At 45.5% G+C, this 20,630-nt stretch overlaps 1 protein-coding gene across 3 annotated transcripts in view; it reads right to left on the bottom strand.

Annotated features, from left to right (window-relative positions):
* The window catches only part of LOC117349688 (synaptonemal complex central element protein 1-like), a 160,075-nt gene that overhangs the window by 132,494 nt on the left and 6,951 nt on the right, over positions 1–20,630 (bottom strand). For all 3 annotated transcript variants that reach the window (XM_033923291.1, XM_033923298.1, XM_033923283.1), the window contains exon 3: positions 14,545–14,604. In XM_033923291.1, coding sequence (XP_033779182.1) covers positions 14,545–14,604 — 60 coding nt within the window. The remainder of the gene's footprint in view (positions 1–14,544; positions 14,605–20,630) is intronic.

Genomic DNA, 20,630 nt, shown 5'->3' with positions numbered 1-20,630 from the left:
TTTAATGGAACCAGTGATAATGCCCCAAGAGCCGCAGAATACTTAGCCTTTTTGGTTAAAAAGAAGAAAGGGTTTTATGAGAAGATCAAGGGACAGAAGATTGTTCTGAGGTTTTAGAGTCTGAAATGACTGATAAATGGATTGATTTCCAGGAAGTTAGTGAGAAAATACTCATGAAATTTGTACGATCCTTATGTCCTACAAAAGCGGTGGATGACCCTTGTTCATTTTCTATTGTTCAAAAGTTAGGAAGTCGGATTGCACCTTCTCTTGCAATGATTGTTAATAGATCTCTGCAGTCAGGCTATATGCCAAGGCCATTGAAAATTGCCACTGTTAAGCCAAAATTAAAAAAAAACTCATTTGGATGATACAGAAAGCACAGTTACTAACCGTAACAGTTGTTATCTAGGGACAGCAGGCAGATATTCTCAACAGTGGGTGACATCACCGACAGAACCCCGCAGCAGACAGCCTCAAAAGCAGACTTGCTTGAAGATCTTTGTAAGAGCTTCCGAGTGCTGCACTGCGCATGCGCAAGTGCCTTCCTGCCTGAGTTAGGGCGCGCGTCTCCTGTGAGTTACCTCAGTTCAGATACTTAGCTAAGAAGCCAACCAGGGGAGGAGGGTGGGTTGTGAGAATATCTGCCTGCTGTCCCTGGATAACAACTGTTACGGTAAGTAGCTGTGCTTTATCCCAGGACAAGCAGGCAGCATATTCTCAACAGTGGGTGATCTCCAAGCTAAGCATAATGAGATGGAGGGAGAGTTGGCAAGTTAAGAAGAGATTTTGCAAAACAGATTGGCCAAAATGGCCATCCCTTCTGGAGAAAGTATCCAGACAGTAATGAGAGGTGAATGTATGAACCAAGGACCAAGTGGCAACCTTGCAGATTTCCTCAATAGGAGTTGATCTGAGGAAAGCTACAGATGCCACTATTGCTCGAACTCTGTGGCCCGTGAATCGACCCTGCAGAGGGAGACTAGCCTGAGCATAGCAGAAAGAGATGCAAGCAGCCATCCAGTTGGATATGGTTCGCTTCGAGACAGGATGCCCCAACTTATTTGGATCAAAGGAGATGAAAAGTTGTGGGGCTGTTCTGTGAGGTTGAGTGCGTTGCAAGTAGAAAGCCAAGGCACGTTTACAGTCCAAAGTATGGAGCGCCACTTCTCCAGGGTGAGAATGAGGCTTTGGAAAAAAGACTGGAAGAACAATAGATTGATTGATGTGAAATTCTGAAACAACTTTAGGTAAGAATTTAGGATGAGTGCGGAGGACTACCTTGTCATGGTGGAAAACTGTGAAAGGTGGATCCGCAACCAAAGCTTGTAACTCACTGACTCTTCGAGCAGACGTGAGGGCAATCAGGAAAACTACTTTCCAAGTAAGGTACTTGAGATGAGCCTTATCAATTGATTCAAATGGAGGCTTCATTAATTGAGCCAGGACAACATTGAGATCCTAGACCACTGGAGGTGGTTTGTGCGGTGGATGAACATTAAAAAGTCCTTTCATAAAGCGGGAAACCACAGGGTGTGCAGACAGGGGTTTTCCATCAAAGGCTGATAAAAAGCAGCAATCGCACTGAGATGGACTTGGATAGGTGTAGACTGGAGGCCTGACTGTGATAAGTGAAGTAAATAATCCAAAACAGACGCCAAGGAGGTAGACATTGGCTCCATATGGTGAGTGGAACACCAAGCAAAAAATCTAGTTTCTCGTTGTAACACTGCCTAGTGGACGGCTTTCTGGAAGCTACCAAAATATCCTGTACAGACTGAGAAAATTGTAGAGAATCTGTTAGGTGGAACGGTACCAAGCTGTTAAGTGTAGAGACTGCAAGTTGAGATGTAGCAAGGAACCATGACTCTGAGTAAGCAGAAAAGGAAAAACCGGTAGAAGTAGAGGCTCCCTGGTGCTGAGTTGAAGTAGAAGGGAGTACTACGGTTGTCTGGGCCACCGAGGAGCTATCAGAATCATGGTGGCGTGTTCTGTCTTGAGTTTGACAAGAGTCTTGAGAATCAGAGGGAATGGAGGGAAGGCATAGAGAAACTGACCTATCCAATCCAGTAGAAAAGCATCTGCCTCGAGACACTGGGGAGAGTATATTTGGGAACAGAATTGAGGCAGCTTGTTGTTGAGGGGAGAGGCAACGAGGTCTATTTGAGGAGTCCCCCATCGAGCAAACACTTGACGTAGAGGCGAAGAATTGAGTGTCCATTCGTGTGGTTGCAGAAGACGACTCAACTTGTCCACCAGACAGTTGTGCTGACCTTGAATGTAGACAGCTCTGAGAAAGATGTTGTGAAAGATTTCCCAATCCCACAGCTTCAGAGCTTCTTGACAAAGGGAGTGAGATCCCGTCCCTCCCTGTTTGTTGACATAGTACATAGCGACTTGGTTGTCTGCCGGACAAGAACTACCTTGTCGTGAAGAAGGTGTTGAAAAGCTTTGAGGGCACTGAAAATTGCTCTGAGTTCCAACAGATTGATGTGACAAAGACGGTCCGCAGGAGACCAATGACCTTGTGTACGGAGACTGTCTAGATGTGTTCTACATGTGTAGGTTGAAGAGACTCTTGTAAGAACCTTCTGATGAGGGAGATTGTGGAACAGCAAACCTCTGGAAAGATTGGAAGAGAGCATCCACCAGTGGAGACTGCTTCAACAAAGGAGTTACTGTAATTTGTTGAGAAAGCGGGTCGGTAGCTTGTTGCCATTGAAATGCCAGGGTCCACTGAGGTATGCGAAGGTGAAGTCTGGCAAAAGGTGTCACATGAACTGTAGAAGCCATGTGACCGAGCAGAACCATCATTTATCTTGCTGAAATTGATGTGAGATGAGACACTTGATGGCAAAGGCGAATGAGGGTATCCCGACATGGTGGAGGTAGAAACGCTCTGAGCTGGACAGTGTCTAGAGTGGCCCCAATGAACTGGAGAGACATAGATGGGGTCAACTGGGATTTTGGAAAGCTGACTTCGAACCCCAGTCTTTGGAGGAACATAATAGTCTGTTGGGTTGCTGCAATAACCCCTTGTTGAGAGGGGGCTTTGATGAGCCAGTCATCCAGGTACGGAAAAACTTGAAGACCCTGGGTACGGACGGCTGCAGGCATCACCACCAGACACTTCATGAAGACTCTGGGGGATGATGCGAGTCTGAATGGAAGAACTCTGTATTGTAGATGAAGATTCCCCACCCGAAATCTTAAATACTTGCGAGAGGCTGGATGAATCGGGATATGAGTGTAAGCCTCTTTGAGAACCAGAGAGCAAAGCCAATCTCCCTGATTCATCAGGGAATACAGAGTTGGTAAAGAAAGCATCCAAAACTTCTCTTTTACTAGAAATTTGTTGAGGGCTCTGAGGTCCAGAATGGGTCGCAAATCCCCCGTCTTCTTTGGAATTAGAAAATAATGGGAATAAAAGCCCATGTCCTATTAGTTCAGAGGAACCTCTTCGACAGCTCAAAGGTGGAGAAGAGCCTGAGCTTCCTGAAGAAGGGGTAGTTGCGACGAATTGGAAGGACACTCTCTTGGAGGGCGATCTGAAGGCACCTGAAGAAAGTGAAGGATATTGAGAACCCAGAGATCTGAGATGATCATCTCCCACTGGTGATAAAAGTGGTGAAGATGACCTCCTATGGGCAGAAGAGGATTCTGATACAGGGAGGTTGGCATGCTCAGACTGGGAATGTCAAAAAGACTGAGCAGGTTTAGTTGCAGCAGGAGTCTGAGCCTTCTGCTGTCATTGTTGCTGTGGAGGCCTTCTAGGCGGAGGCCTGGAGAAAGCTGGTGTCGTTTTTTGAGGATAACGAAATGGTGGTTGCTTATATGGGTGAGCAGGAGGAGTCTTAGGCTTTAGCCGAATCAAAGAAGCAAAAGAGTGCTTATGTTCAGAGAGGCGCTTTGTAGCAGCTTCAATAGCATCATCAAAGAGTTCATTCCCCTGGCAAGTTCACTAGACGGTCCTGCCAGATTAAGTTCCTTATCAACAATGCGGAGCCAGGCGAGACGGCGCATGGCTACTGCAAAGGCAGAAACTCTAGAAGAGAGCTCAAAAGCATTGTATGTGGCTTGCAGCATGAAGAGTTGAAGTTGAGACAGAGTTTTGATGATCTGTTTAAATTCAGGAAGACTTTGTTCCTCAAGAGCCGGGTAGAACTTAGGCATCAATTTGAGGAAATTATTAAAATAAGCCGTGAAAATGTAGTTATAATTGAGAATTCTGTTAGCCATCATGGAATTCTATAATCTATGGCCAAATCTTGTCCATGGTACGGCCCTCCCTGCCTGGAGGGACCTCAGCGTAAAGCTTAGATGGATGAGCTTTCTTTAAAGAAGATTCCACAACCAAAGACTGGTGGGACAATTGTGATTTCTCGAAGTCTTTGCAAGGTACTGTGCGATACCTGGATTCTAGCTTGGATGGAATGGCTGTAATGGAATAAGGAGTTTCCATATTTCTTAAGAAAGTTTGTTTCAATACTGGAGTCATAGAAAGTCTCAATGTCTCCTTGGGTGGATGAGGCAGCTCCATGTCGGCCAAGTATTCAGGAGTGTACTTGGAAACAGAGTGGAGATCCAGCTGAAGAGCTTTCCCCATGTCAAAGACAAATCTGGCAAAAGAGGCAGACTTCATGGTCGAGATACTTTCAGGAGAAGGAGTGCGAGACTTAGGAGCCACTGAATAGGAAGGAGAAGCCTCTCTAGAATACTGAGAAGGAGGCTCAGAATCCAGGCGCACAGTGATTAAAGAAGCTCCACTACCCGCAACAGGAGGAGTTAGAGAGTGCTTGCGCTTTAAAGACCTCGATAGTGAAGTTCTCAGGGTTCGAGGAACAGAGTGGGTCAAGGCAGGAGGAGAAGGTTCCCTCGGAGTCGGTCTCGATGGAGGAGTCTTCGACCTCGATGGACTGCGAGGAGAAGCAGCCGGTGTAATAGCCTTGCGAGACTTATGTTTAGATTTAGTAGAAGTCTCGGTAGCCTTTGATAAATGAGGCATAGAAGACTCAGTATCCGGATGAGGAGAGGGTTTCTGCTGTAGAAAAATCTCCTGACTGAGCTTAGAAGTGAGATGCCTCGAATGCCTCGATCGAGGCTGAGGAGACTGTGTTCGAGGAGTAGGCTAAGAGTCGCTGGACGAGAAACATCGAGACTTCCAAGGCTTTCCTTGAAGTGCTTCCACAGGGGTCTCAGACTGCTGCTCAGGCTGGCTCATAGGAAGCAGGGTCAAGGTCGGGAGGAGCTGAGCCATGACTGAGTAGTCAGAATGGCTTTCAACATGTCCTCGAACATGGGCACCAAGACAAAAGGGTCAGGTCTCGAAGGTGCAGCAGTGCGCTCTAAGGAGGGTGACCTCGAGGATGAGTATTCCCAATGCTTGGAGACAAGCTTAGCTGGAGGTCTCGAAGAGGCTGGCAGGACCATGGACACGGCCTGGGATGCCTGAGTCTCTGGAGGCTTCTTAGAAGTACCTGAAGGAAAGACAGGAGACTTACCTATCGAGGAAGACTTCAGAGGAGCTGCCGTCGAGGCCTTCAAGACCGAAGATGTCGAGGTCAAGGCCTTGGTGGAGGCAGAAACTGGCATCGAGGTTGAGGATTTAGGTGTCGAGGCCATCCCCAAAGCTGAGGTCGAGACCTTCTCAGGCGGTTGGTCCATAGTGCCAAAAAGTTGGAGAAGCTTAGCACGGCGTTGACAAAGGGCTCGAGGATGAAGTGCAGCACAGTGCAAACAAGTGTCGGAGCAATGTTCAAGATCCAAACAAGCAATGCACCGAATATGAGGGTCGGTGATTGAAATGATCTTGTTGCACTAGCTACACTTTTTGAACCCGGTAAGAGGCTGGGACATAGAAAAAACAAAGTCCGACATATCGAACGAGGTGAGCGGCCAGGCCTAGGCCGAAAGGCTGCTGACCTGAAGAAAACAAAAAAAAACGGAAATAAGTTTGGTCGTTTTGTTTTTCTTTTTTACAAAAGAATCCGTTAATGAAAATGCGAGCACAGCGACTTAATAATAAAAATAATAAAAAGTCATGGTGATGAGAAGGCAACAAAGGCTGCAGAGTTGAAAAGAAGAGGACTTCTCAGCTCCGAGGAAAACGTTGAACTGAGGTACCCCACAGGAGACGTGCACCCTAACTCGAGCGGGAAGGCACTCGCGCATGCGCAGTGCAGCACTCGGAAACTCTTACAAAGATCCTCAAGCAAGTCTGCTTTCGAGGCTGTCCGCTGGGGGCTCCATCGGTGACGTCACCCACTGTTGAGAATATACTGCCTGATTGTCCTGGGATAATTAGCAAACTTTAGGCCTATTTCAGTTTTGCTGTTTCTGGGAAAGGTAATTGAAAAAGCTGTTTTGGAACAACAAGAGAAATTTGTTAAAAAAGAGAAAATCTTTGATTGTCATCAATTTGTCTTTCGTGCAGGGCATAGTGTTGAGACTTTAATGACGACTACTGTTGACCAGTTAATAAGATGGATGGATCATAATTATACCATTTGTTTTGTATCACTGGATGTATCTTCAGCCTTTGATACAGTTGATAGTCATATTCTGTTGCAGACTTTGAAAGATATGGGTATAGGTGGGACTATAGTACAATGGCTTGCATCCTACTTTTAAGATTGTATGTTTAAAGTACAAAGCTGTGGTGAATTATCCGATTGTAAGCCAATGAGTAGAGGTGTACCACAGGGATCTGCCCTTAGTGTCTTACTGTTTAATTTGTATATGTCCTCATTAGGAGAAAGCGTTCATAAAGCAGAAGTGGCCTATTGCATCTATGCTGACGACATCCAATTTTTCTTTCTTATGCTTGACTGGAGAGTTGAGTTGAATGAAATATTGGCTGGATGTATGAAAAGCGTGAATGAATGGATGGTGAAACATAAATTGGTTCTGAACCTTGCAAAAAGCAATGTTACTTACCGTAACAGTTGTTATCCAGGGACAGCAGGCAGCTATTCTCACTAGTGGGTGATGTCATCCGACAGAGCCCCCGATACGGACATCTTGCAAGCATGTCTTGCTTGAAGAAACTCAGAAGTTTCGAGATGCCCGCACCGCGCATGCGCCAGTGCCTTCCCGCCCGATGTACCGGGCGTGTCTCCTCAGTTCAGGTAGCTAGCCTGAGAAGCCAACCCAGGGGAGGTGGGTGGGACGTGAGAATAGCTGCCTGCTGTCCCTGGATAACAACTGTTACGGTAAGTAACATTGCTTTATCCCAGGACAAGCAGGCAGGTATTCTCACTAGTGGGTGACCTCCAAGCTAACCCCAATGGGATGGTGGGAGAGTTGGCATTCAAGAGAACAAATTTTGTAACACTGTTTGGCCAAACTGTCCATCCCGTCTGGAGAAAGTATCCAGACAATAATGAGAGGTGAAAGTATGAACCGAGGACCAAGTGGCAGCCTTACATATCTCCTCAATCGGTGTCGATCTGAGGAAGGCTACAGAGGCTGCCATTGCTCTGACCTTATGGGCTGTGACCTTACAGGGAAGGGATAATCCAGCCTGGGCATAGCAGGAAGAGATACAAGCCGCCATCCAGTTGGAGATGGTGCGCTTCGATACAGGTCGTCCCAACTTGTTTGGATCAAAGGAGACGAAAAGTTGAGGAGCAGTTCTGTGTGGCTTTGTGCGATCCAAGTAGAAAGCTAAAGCACGTTTACAGTCCAGAGTGTGCAAAGCAGATTCCCCAGGATGAGAATGAGGCTTTGGAAAGAACACTGAAAGCACGATGGATTGGTTGATGTGAAATTCAGAGACCACTTTAGGCAAGAATTTAGGATGAGTACGAAGAACCACCTTGTCATGATGGAATACAGTGAACGGTGGATCTGCCACTAGGGCCTGAAGCTCACTGACCCGGCGAGCAGACGTGAGGGCCACCAGAAAAACCACCTTCCAGGTGAGATACTTAAGTGGAGCCTTGTTGAGAGGTTCAAACGGAGGCTTCATGAGATGAGACAGGACAACATTGAGATCCCAAACCACAGGAGGAGGTTTGATAGGAGGGTTGACATGAAAAAGTCCTTTCATAAATCTGGAAACCACAGGATGAGCAGACAAAGGTTTCCCCTATAGAGGCTGATGGAAAGCCGCAATAGCACTCAGGTGGACTCGTATAGAGGTAGACTTGAGACCAGACTGAGACAGGTGTAGAAGATAGTCCAATACAGAAGAAAGGGAAGCTCGCTGAGGTTCCGTGGCATTGGAAATACACCAGGCAGAGAATCTAGTCCATTTTTGGGAATAGCATTGTCGAGTAGCAGGCTTCCTGGAAGCCTCCAAGACCTCCCTCACTGCTTGAGAAAACTGGTGAGGAGTTATGTTGAAAGGAACCAAGCTGTCAGGTGGAGGGACTGCAGGTTGGGATGAAGTAGTGAACCTTGATGTTGAGTAAGTAGTGAAGGAAACACTGGAAGAAGTACTGGCTCCCTGCTGCTCAGTTGAAGTAGAAGGGAGTACCAAGGTTGTCTGGGCCATCGAGGAGCAATCAGAATCATGGTGGCATGGTCTGATCTCAACTTGACCAGAGTCTTCTGAATGAGAGGAAATGGCGGAAACGCATATAGGAAGCAATTCCCCCAATCCAGTAGAAAAGCGTCTGCCTCGAGGCGGCGAGGGGTGTAAATCCTGGAGCAAAACAGAGGCAGCTTGAAGTTGTGGGGGGCTGCAAAGAGGTCTATCTGAGGTGTTCCCCACTGAGCAAAGATCTGATGAAGGGGGTCGGAATTGAGCGTCCACTCGTGAGGCTGGAGAAGACGACTCAATTTGTCTGCCAAGACGTTGTCTTTCCCCTGAATGTAGACAGCTTTGAGGAAGGTGTTGTGGCGCACCGCCCAATCCCAGACTCGAAGAGCTTCCTGACAAAGAGGTGCCGAACCCGTGCCCCCTTGTTTGTTGACATAATACATGGCGACCTGATTGTCTGTGCGAATAAGGACCACCATGTCGTGAAGTAGATGCTGGAAAGCCTGGAGAGCATTGAAGATGGCTCTGAGCTCCAGCAGATTGATTTGATGGAGTCGTTCCGCACTGGTCCAGAACCCCTGAGTGCGAAGACCATCCAGATGAGCCCCCCATGCATAGTTCGACGAATCGGTCGTGAGAACTTTCTGGTGGGGAGGAGAGTGAAACAGCAAACCTCTGGATAGATTCGAAGAGGTCATCCACCAGAGAAGAGACTGCCGTAGAGCAGGAGTGACTACAATGTGACGGGACAACGGGTCGGACACCTGAGTCCACTGAGATGCCAGGGTCCATTGAGGGATTCTGAGATGTAGTCTGGCAAAAGGTGTCACATGAACTGTAGATGCCATGTGGCCCAAGAGGACCATCATGTGTCTCGCTGAGATGGACGGGCGAGAAGACACCGACTGGCAGAGTAGAAGGAGAGCATCCATGCGTTGAGGAGGAAGGAATGCTCGAAGTTGAATGGTATCCAGAACAGCCCCGATAAAGGGAAGAGACTGGGTGGGCTGAAGATGAGACTTGGGGAAGTTGATCTCGAAGCCCAAACTCTGCAGGAAACAAATTGTAGTCAAGATCGCCGAAACGACCCCTGGAGCCGACGGTGCCTTGATGAGCCAGTCGTCGAGGTATGGAAACACCTGAAGACCCATGTTCCGGAGTGCAGCGGCCGCCACCACCAGACACTTCGTGAAGACTCTGGGAGACGAGGAAAGGCCGAATGGAAGCACTCGATACTGCAGATGTAGATGTCCCACCCGAAATCTGAGAAACTTGCGGGAGGCCGGATGAATAGGGATGTGAGTGTAGGCCTCCTTGAGGTCCAGAGAGCATAACCAATCGTTCTGCTCAAGGAGGGGATAGAGAGAAGCAAGGGTCAGCATGCGGAACCGCTCCTTGACTAAAAACTTGTTGAGGACTCGAAGGTCCAAAATGGGACGCAGATCGCCCGTCTTCTTCGGGACTAGAAAGTACCGGGAGTAAAACCCCCGGTTTTGTTGATCGAGAGGAACCGGCTCGACGGCCCGAAGCCGAAGCAAGGCCTGAGCCTCCTGGAGGAGAAGAGCGGTCTGCGTCAAGTTGGAAAGATACTCTCTTGGCGGGTGGTCCAGGGGGACCCGTTGGAAATGAAGAGAGTATCCTTCTCTTACGATGGCAAGGACCCAGAGGTCCGAGGTTATGGTCTCCCATCGATGATAAAAATGATGGAGACGACCCCCAATGGGAAAAACGGGGGGAGACAGAACGACGTTGGTTATGCTCCCTGGAAGAGAGTCAAAAAGGCTGAGTAGCCTTGGGTGCAGACGGCATCTGAGGCTTCTGCTGAGTCTTCTGGGGAGGCTGTCTCTTCGCAGGCTGTCTCGCAGGAGGAGTCTGCCTCGGCTGATAACGCCGCTGGTAGATCAGAGGCGGTCTAGAGGGACGAGACTGCTGAGGCTTCGGCTTAGGTCGCAGGATAGACTGGAAGGACTTCTCATGGTCCGAAAGCTTTTTAGTAACAGTCTCGATAGACTCATCGAACAGATCCGCTCCCGCACAAGGCACATTTGCAAGTCTGTCTTGGAGGTTCGGATCCATATCAATGGTACGAAGCCATTCCAGGCGACGCATGGCGACCGAACAGGCCGCAGCACGTGCCGAGAGCTCGAAGGCATCGTAGGAGGATTGCATCAGCTGCAGGCGTAACTGGGAAAGGGTCGCCACCACCTCTTCAAAATCGAATCGAGCCTGAGCATCGATGAAAGGGATGAACTTGCGGAGCACCGGCAAGAAGAAGTCCAAATATGAAGAGAAGAAAAAATTGTAGTTGAGCACTCGAGTCGCCATCATCGAGTTCTGGTAGATACGTCTACCAAACTTGTCCATCGTCCTCCCTTCACGGCCCGGTGGAACAGAGGCGTAGACCTGGGAGGGATGAGATCGCTTGAGGGAGGACTCGACCAGAAGAGACTGATGAGAAAGTTGCGCCCCCTCAAACCCTTTGTGATGGACGATGCGGTATCGAGCATCCAACTTACTGGGAACTGCAGGGATGGAATACGGTGTCTCAAAACAACACATGAAAGTCTGGTCAAGCAGTTTATGCAGAGGAAGCCGAAGCGTCTCCGCCGGAGGATGAGGCAAATGCATGGTGTCCAGATACTCCTTAGAATATCGAGAACCAGTGTCCAAAGTTACATCCAAGTCATCCGCCATTTGTCGGAGAAAGGATGAAAAAGACAGTTGGTCCGCCAGCGCCGGCCGGCGAGACGGACTAGAAGAAGTGGAAGCCTCTGGGTCCAGAGAGAGATGGGAGCGGCAAGGAGAATAGGAGGTAGATGGTTCCTCATACTCCGGTCCCTCTGGCGGGGATAAATCCGACGAGGAGTATCCCATACGCTGGATCTTCTTTTGCGGTGACACCTCCGAATGACGAGAGGAGTGTCGAGAGGAATGGCGAGATCGATGCCCCTCACGGTGTCGGGATGGGGAACGAGATCTTCTGTGCATCGCACGATCCCCGGAAGCCTCCAAGGAATGGATGGGACTCGATGCAGTGGATCGGAGAGGTGGTAAGGATGCGGACTCAAGCAGTGCCACCCAGGTCTGGTATGGAGTGCGGAAGAACTCTTCCTGCGATGCAGTATGCCCAGGACTCCGATTATCAGGGGCTGATATAGTACTCTGATGTCTAGGAGGCGTGATGGGCTCCAAAGGCGGCATATCACTAAATGAGGCCCGCCTGGAGGCTCCCGCCGCCCTCCGCTGATCCTCCTCGTCGAGCAGAGAGATCGAACGATGAGGAGGAGGGGGAGGGGGCGGTCCGCCCCCGGGACCAGGACCGGGAGGTCACCCTGAATGGAGGCGATAAGCCGGGGTCCCATAGACTGCATAAGCTCGACAAACTGAGCTTCTAGCAGGGATCGCAGCGAAGCCGATATGGAGGGATCCGCACCGAAAGGGGGTCCTCCAGCACGGTCTTCACGCTCCTTAGTGGCCAAGTGCTTCTGCTTGCTAGCTTTAGGCACTTTGATGACCACCGGAGGGACAGTGGAAGGCGGTACCTGAGCCGAGGAGACGGGGACAGGCACCGATGTCGAACTGGAAGCAGAAGCCGGAGTGAACGATGCCGGCTTCACAATACCAGATGCAGGAGTTGTCGATGCAGGTTTCGAATGAACCGGCGAAACCTCAGCTGAAGTTGAAGCAGACGGCTCTTTGGCAGACTCCATCTTAAACATCGACTCCCAGAGTAAGCAGCGCCGTTTGAACAAGCGCGCAGTGAGCGTGGAACAAGGCCGGCACGATTTCGGAACGTGTTCTGGACCAAGACACTGAAGACAGCGTCGATGCGGGTCCGTCAACGAAATCGCACGCTGGCACTTGCTGCACTTTTTAAAACCGGTGATAGGCCGGGACATAGGCCGGAAAATCGTCGCCGCTAGGTCGAAGGCGCTCGGCCTAAGCCACGAGGCCGGCCCGGCCGAACCGCCGGAAGAAATAATTTTAACTTTTTTTTTTTTTTTTTTTAGAAATATAAGTAAAATTGAAATAAATGAAATAAATCAAAAACGCGGAAGAAAGAAGGCAAATTTACTGAAATTCAGTCAGCACAGAATGAAGTGAAACTTCTCAGCTCCGCGGAAAGAAAAGAACTGAGGAGACACGCCCGGTACATCGGGCGGGAAGGCACTGGCGCATGCGCGGTGCGGGCATCTCGAAACTTCTGAGTTTCTTCAAGCAAGACATGCTTGCAAGATGTCCGTATCGGGGCTCTGTCGGATGACATCACCCACTAGTGAGAATACCTGCCTGCTTGTCCTGGGATAATCAGAGGTTATGTTGATTGGGAGGAAAGATGATCCACAATGGTCAAAAGAGATTAAGGTTAGTGACCAGATTTTACTGATACAATGAAAGCTGAAAATTCTAGGAGTCTGGCTGAACTCAACGCTTAGCATGAAGGACCAGATTTTGTCTGTAGTTAAATCTACCTTTTTCCAGCTGCAATTGTTATGTCGCCTAAAATCGATGATGTCAATACATGATTTCCGGATTGTGGTTCAGACGACAGTCTTATCAAAGTTGGACTATTGTAATGCCCTTTATTTAGGGGTTCCAACAGTACAGTGTAAAGCATTACAAATTATCCAAAATGCAGCTGCAAGGTTAATTTGTGGGGTTAAAGAAATTTGACCACATAACACCGTGGTTGAAGAAACTGCAGTGGTTACCTGTGCGATCAAGTATTATTTTCAAAACCTTAATGTTGGTATTCAAAGTCATTTACCATGGAATTCCTTGGTTTCAGTCACAAACCATGGCACTCTATCGACCGCTCAGAACCTTGCGTTCTGAAGGTGCAATACGTTTGTCATTGACGGACTTCTCAAAAATGCATTATAAGAATACAAGAAGTTCTGCAATTTCCATCATGGGAGTAACACTGTGGAACAAATTAACTGGACCACTGAGGGCTCTATCTGATATTCAGAAGTTTAAAAAATACTTAAAACTGCATTATTTCTAGAAGCATTTCAATAAAAGATATGTTGTTTAATGCTGGTTTTAAGATGAATGGTACTGTGAGGATCTATGAAATCTTGGTTTTAAGATGTAACCATTCATTTGTAATTTAAGATATTTGTATAAGTCTTGTTTGTTTATTTTATGTATGTTACTTTTGTAATGGCACTTAGGAATAGGTGGTTGATAAATTTTTTAAATAAATAAAATATGCCCCCTGTATAAAGAGATTATGTTCTTACCTTGATGATAATATTTCCAGTAGGTAAGTGAAACATTCTAGACAAGTGGGTTATTTCCCAATAGCCGTGAGCCATCTGCAGAAGGAATCCACTCTGGATTTTTTTCTCTGACACTCCTGAACTTCACTGAGAGCTCTACTGCCACCTGTAGTTAGTACCCAAGCACAAAAAGCTCCAACAACAGTAGGGTCACCAATGGGAACATTCCCAAGAATCAACTTTTCTGCTCAAAAAGGAAATGTTAGAAAAACAAACAGCCAATAAATCATAAAAGGAGGACAGGAAGTGCCCCTGCATCCACTTTGAGCATATATACAGAATTCTTCAAGGCTCCAAAGGGCTAACTGGCATCCAAGAATCAAACTTGGAGAAGCATAAGCAGAATGAGACACTAGGCAAACGCAGGAAGGACAGGGCAGGAGTCTAGAATGTCTCACCTATCTACTGGAAACTATTATCAAGGTATGGACATAAAGCACAGTTACTTACCATAACGGGTATTATCCAGGGACAGGCAGATATTCTCACATATAGGTGACGTCATCCACGAAGCCCCAATGCAGACAGCTTTCAAGTGTACATGCACTTTAAAAACTTTAGAAAGTTTGTGACTGCCCACACTACGCATGCGCGAGTGCCTTCCCGTCCGACGTAGGCGTGCGTCTCCTCAGTTCAGATAGCTAACTTGTTTAGCAAGTAAATTTTTGGTACACAAAAGAGTTACACATAAGAAGGAAAAATGAAATGACTCTGCACAGTATGTATGTCTAACAGCATATGAAATAAGAGCTGAAAGATGTTTTTCTTCCTTACCTTCTTGCAACTTTTTAATCTTGGCTATCAGATCTTCTATTTTAGGTTCTAGTTCTCCTGCTGTATAAAGGAGACATGGCTGTATTCATACAGCTACAATCATGCAGAAAAGTACACAGAATACAGAGGATACATAGTAGCTATCAAAATGATATTGCTGAATTAGCAAAAGTCTCAAACAATTTATTCACAGCACTGAGCTAGTAATTTTTTTTTTAGTTTTCCAAAAACTTGATGTTATGTCTCACCAAATAGCTTAAAGAGTATTACAAATACAACCTTAGAGACATGATATTCCCCTTCCCTTGCCTCACTCCCATTCAGAACCAACATTAAGTGGGGGGGGGAGGGAAACAAGGCGGCCATCCTGGGACCCATGGCTCTAGGAGGCTCCTATGGTCCAGCATCTCCTTTTTGTCTCCCCAACTCTATCTGACATCTCCTTCCCTCCCCAATCTATCTTTACAGAGCTTACTGGTGCTACAGCAATCTTGATAGGCTGTCTGTGACAACCTCTAACCTTTCCCTCTGCCGTGTTCCACCTAGACAGAAACAGGAAGTTGCATCAGAGGGGGTAGAATGGGGCAAAGGGAAAGATCAGAGGTAGGCTGTCTGTGTTGATCAGAATTGTTGCTGCACCAGTATGCACTGTAAAGAAACGCCTTGTAAAGTAGCCTAGGAATGGAGGGAGATGTCAGACAGGGTGAAGAGAAAAGGAGACATTGGGCCCCTGGTACTCTTTTAAGGTAGACACAGAGGGGGCTGGAAAGGGGAAAATGCTGGACCAGGGATGGGGAAAGGAAACTAAAGTAAGAAATGATGGCCCAAGAACAGAAGGGAGAGAGGGAAGGAAGAGAGTGGAAGATATGTTGGACCCTGGGGTGGAGAAGAAGGGAAGGAGACAGAAAGAGAAAGAGAGATGAGGAACAATGAAATGGAGGAAGACTTGAGGGAGGGAGAGAAATGGTAGACAGTGGAATGGTGGGAAGGAACAGAGAGCGAGAGAGAGATATTGGACAAGAGGAGATGAGAAGAGAGGGAACAACAGGAGGTAGATGGACCATGGGGGTGGTACAAGGGAACAGATGGGTCAGAAAAATGCTGGAGGTGGAGGGAAAGAGATAGGGAGATGTCAGGCTGCAAGGGTGAGCACAGGGGAATTACTAGAAATGGTGGAACAATGTGGGAGAGATCAAGGGAGTGGGAGGGAGATAAGGGAGGATAGTGAATACAGAGAATAGAAATGTGGTATTGGGGCATAGATGAAATGTGAAAGGGAATAGGAGGCTGGGGAAGGAATGAGACAGGAAATGTGAGCACTAAGGCATGAGTGAAGGAGATGAAAAATTCATAGGTAGCTGAAAAAGTAAAAAGGAGAAGGTGTGAAAGAAGGTGAAATTTGAGTGATCAGAGTGGCAGAAAATAAAATAAAACTGGAGAAAAGAGCTGAAGGGGAAAGATCAATGTGTCAGAGAAAAGTGTAGTGAGGGAATGGAAGAGACAGGACAAAGGAGAATAGCAGAAGACAAACAGAAAAGCAGAAGAGAGAAACTGGAACAAACATGATGGGAAAATAAAATATGTAGACAAAAAAGTACAAAAAAGTGTTTTATTTTAAACTTATTACTTGGAATATGTTAGCTTTGGGATATGTACATAACCAATGTCTTTGTATTATGTTCATTACAAAAGGAGTTGCATTTCTGATTTTATTTTTCCAATATTGCAGTAATTGCTAAGTTTAATTTCTTAGGGTTCCCAGTTCACTTGTAGTCTTCATCTTTCTATTTCTCATTTGTGATCTCTTGTTCTATAGTTAGTGAAGGTAGTGGCATAGCCAGACATCCAATGTTTTGATGGGCCTAAACCCAAAGTGGGTGGGAACATGAACTCCACCCCGACTACTATCTCTCCGTCCCCTCTTTCCCTCAGGCAATCAGGCATCTTTCAACTCTCCAGCCCCCTGTCTCTTTGTACTTTTTAAAGTCTTCAGTTCTTTTCTAGCAGCGAGCAGGAACTCGTACCTGCTACTTGTGCCAGCCCCAAGCCTTCCCTCTGTCATAAATTCCTGTTTCTGCATAGGCAGGACCACATCAGAGGGAAGAGGAGATCTGGGAAATTACAGACCGGTAAGCTTGACTTCAATGCTCAGCAAAATAGTAGAAACAATTTTGAAAAATAAAATTGTGGAACACGTAGATAAACATGATTTAATAGGACAGAGTCAGCATGGGTTCAGCCGAGGGAGATCTTGCCTCACCAATTTGCTGGACTTCTTTGAAGGTGTGAATAAACATGTAGATAAAGGAGGATCATTTTCAAAGCACTTAAGCTCAGATTCACTAAAGATAGTGATTCAATTGCTGTTGGCCGATTCCTGGCCGATTTTAAAACAGTGATTGATTCACTATCTTTTTTGCCCCATGGGAGGGGCCTGAGGTACCTGAGCCAATCAGGGACTTCCTTAGGGCTGAGCCTCAGGAAGTCCCTGATTGGCCATATGCTGAACAAATACTGAATTCTAGATTTACAGAAAGCTTTTGACAAAGTTCCTCAGCTCCTGAGAAAATTAGTCATGGAATAGGAGGCAAAGTTTTGGATTAGGGATTGGTTATCGGGTAGAAAACAGAGGATAGGGTTAAATGGCCATTTTTCTCAATGGAGGAGAGTAAATAGTGGAGTGCTGCAGGGATCTGTACTGGGACCGGTGCTATTTAACTTATTTATCAATTATTTTGAAATTGGAACAACAAGCGAGGTGATTAAATTTGCAAATGATACTGACTGTTCAAAGTTGTTGATGTTTTGAAACGTGGACGAGCTAGTACCTAGAAGGATTCTTTATACCTGCTCCCCTACCTTTTGTTTTTTCCCTTACATGTTTTCTTTTTCTTTACATATTGTAGTTGTAGCCCTTCTTTCCCTCTTGTCTCTGTTTGTAAACATTTTTTTTTTAGTTTATTAGTCTTTTAAAGTTAGTATTTGCCCTAGTGTTGTGTGTTTATAAACTGTATTTTAGTTAATAGACGGATTTAACAATATTGTACACAGCCTAGAAGGTTTGATTAAGCAGTATAAGAAATTTTAAATAAACTTGAAACTTGCATATTGTGAAAAATTGCAGGCAGACCTTAGGAAATTGAGAGACTGGGCGTTTAAACGGCAGATGAAATTTAATATGGACAAATGCAAAGTGATGCACATTAGGAAGAATAACTCAAATCATAGTTACTAGATGCTAGGGTCCAACGTGGGGGTTAGCACCTAAGAAAAAGATCTGGGTGTCATTATAGACAATACAATGCAGTGGCAGCCAAAAAAAATCAAACAAGATGATAGGAATTATGTTTAACAAGACTAAAAATGTTATAATGCAGGTATTGCTCCATGGTGTGACCTCACCTGGAGTACTGCATTCAATTCTGGTTGCCTTATCTCAAGAAAGATATCGCAGAATTAGAAAGGTTCAAAGAAGAGCGATCAAAATGATAAAGGGGATGGAACTCCTCTTGTATGAGGAAAGACTAAAAGGTTAGAGCTCTTCAGCTTGGAAAAGAGACTGCTGAGGGGAGATATGATTGAAGTCTACAAAATCCTGAGTGGTGTAGAACAGGTACAAGCGGATTGATTTTTCACTAAAACCTGCAAAGACAAAGGGGGACACTCAATGAAGTTACAGGGAAACACTTTTAAAACTAAAAAGAGGAAATATTTTTTCACTGAGAATTGTTAAGCTTTGACAAGTATTTCCAGAGTTTGTGGTAAGAGCGGTTAACGTAGCTGGTTTTAAGAAAGGTTTGGACAATTTCCGGAAGGAAAAAATCCATAGTCTGTTTTTGAGATAGACATGGGGGAAGCCACTGCTTGCCCTAGATCAGTGGCATGGAATGTTGCTACTATTTGGTTTTTTGCCAGGTACTAGTGACCTGGATTGGCCATGGTGAGGATGAGCTACTGGGCTAGATGAGCCTCTGCTTGTTGCCAGCAAAGAACTGAAGGCTTTAAAAGGTATGAGAGGGAGAGGGCAGTTGAGATGCACCAGAATATCTGTGGATGATGGGAGGGAGAGATGCCAGGAGCCTTCAGCTGGAGGGGCTTAGGGAGTTCTTCTCACCATATCAGAGATGAACAACTACTTGGTGGGTATAAACCCAAAGTGAATGGGCCTGTGCTCACAAGTAGCTACACTCAACTCACTCATTCTTCCATAACCCCAATCAACCCCTACCATTCATACCATTCCCTACCTAATCAATTCAGATAATGCTTCTTAAATCATAACTATACTAGTATGGTCCTAAACTGTGGAGATCATTATCTTCAAACTGCAAAGCATGCAGACAGGTACACTACAATATAACATTCCCAGGCACCTAGAGTTAAAACTGCTCAGAAGATTTCAGCCTTCTCAAGAGTTCATATAAGTAAAGTAAATCATACAATTTTAAAGGACTATCCAAGAACAAGGATTCATAAATCAGAGAACTTTAAATTGAATTTGAAACTTCACTGTCATAAACTGAAGCATCATAATCCACTGATTTCTTATGCAACAACAGATTTACCATTGTAGTTTACACTAGCTGCAATCTCCTCACTTAATATTTAGGCAAATCACAATATTGACTATATTCCATAATCTATCTTAGAGATAATAAATGCATCTATTACTGTTACAATGTCCTGGTGGTCCTAAAAGAACACTACTGTCTAAGCAATTATAAACCACTACCATAATCTGATCATTCATAGATAAATCCTTATCAAATCAACACTCCAAAATTCTTCACAACCTTTTGCCTACCCAGTGGGACATTTATCAATAGATGGTACAAATGACAATTCATTCTGGCCCTACTCACTCAGTAATACGTAATTACTTTCCTGGAAAAAGTTTCAATTCCAACTCTTAAAACCTTCTAGATACTTCTCCAGATAGTAACCAGGGACAATCAACTCTAAAACTGCCAATACACTAAGACAACCTATCAACTACCTCAAATTAAAAAAAACAACTAAAGATATACCTCTTCTCTTTGAATCCTCTTCTCTCCTACTAAACTAATGAGCATACTAACAATGTAATTTAAGAACTTGATCCAAATCTTAATGTAAACATTGATTCCTTGCAGAAAATTGTGGTATATAAGACATGATATTGTATTGTATTTAGGACCAATCTCAATTCTGAGCTAAAGGCTCCTTTTACAAAGGCATGCTAGCGGGGTTAACGCGCGCAACTTTTCATCATGTAATGTAATGTAATTTATTTCTTATATACCGCTACATCCGTTAGGTTCTAAGCGGTTTACAGAAAATATACATTAAGATTAGAAATAAGAAAGGTACTTGAAAAATTCCCTTACTGTCCCGAAGGCTCACAATCTAACTAAAGTACCTGGAGGGTAATAGAGAAGTGAAAAGTAGAGTTAGAGGAAAAATAAAAATAAAATAAACATTTTAACAAGACAACATGTGCTAACCCCCACGCTGGCCAAAAACTACTACCTGCTTAAAAGGAGGTGGTAGCGGCTAGCGTGTCCGGCGGTTTAGCATGCGGTATTACACATGTTAAACCACTAGCGCGCCTTTGTAAAAGGAGCCCCAAATGTCAAAACACAAAGTCACATAACATCCCACTAATTGCTGCTCTCTATGTGGTGTTTTCAGCCCAGTTCTGCAGACTTTGGGTCAATTCTTCAATTTTACTACTCACTGTGACACTGAACAGTCATTGTTATTTTGTACAGTGCTGTGTACACCATTTGCACTCTGTAAATATGAAATATTTATATCAAAATAACTCTGGGATTGAGGGGAGGTTCCTTGGACTACAATGCCACAAGCTTTCCTTTAGAATGACAAGAGTTTTCTCTTATTTTCTCACCCAGACTCCCACACCAGTTATTGTAGTGAGTGTCCTTAGATTGGGTTTTTGAGAGAGCTGCAATGTGCGTTCATCCTAAATCCAGCCAGTAGGTGTCATTGAGCAGTAGCTGAGATTCTCTCTCCTCTTGCAGTATTCTTAATCCCCATCTGCCTAAGGAGCAGAAGAGATTTCCCTCTATTGTACTATACTGCTGCTG

Source organism: Geotrypetes seraphini, chromosome 1, assembly GCF_902459505.1.
Source record: "Geotrypetes seraphini chromosome 1, aGeoSer1.1, whole genome shotgun sequence".
NCBI classification, from domain to species: domain Eukaryota; kingdom Metazoa; phylum Chordata; class Amphibia; order Gymnophiona; family Dermophiidae; genus Geotrypetes; species Geotrypetes seraphini.
The sequence above is the reverse complement of the archived record's forward strand: the minus strand, read 5'-3'. Positions and strand labels throughout refer to the sequence as shown.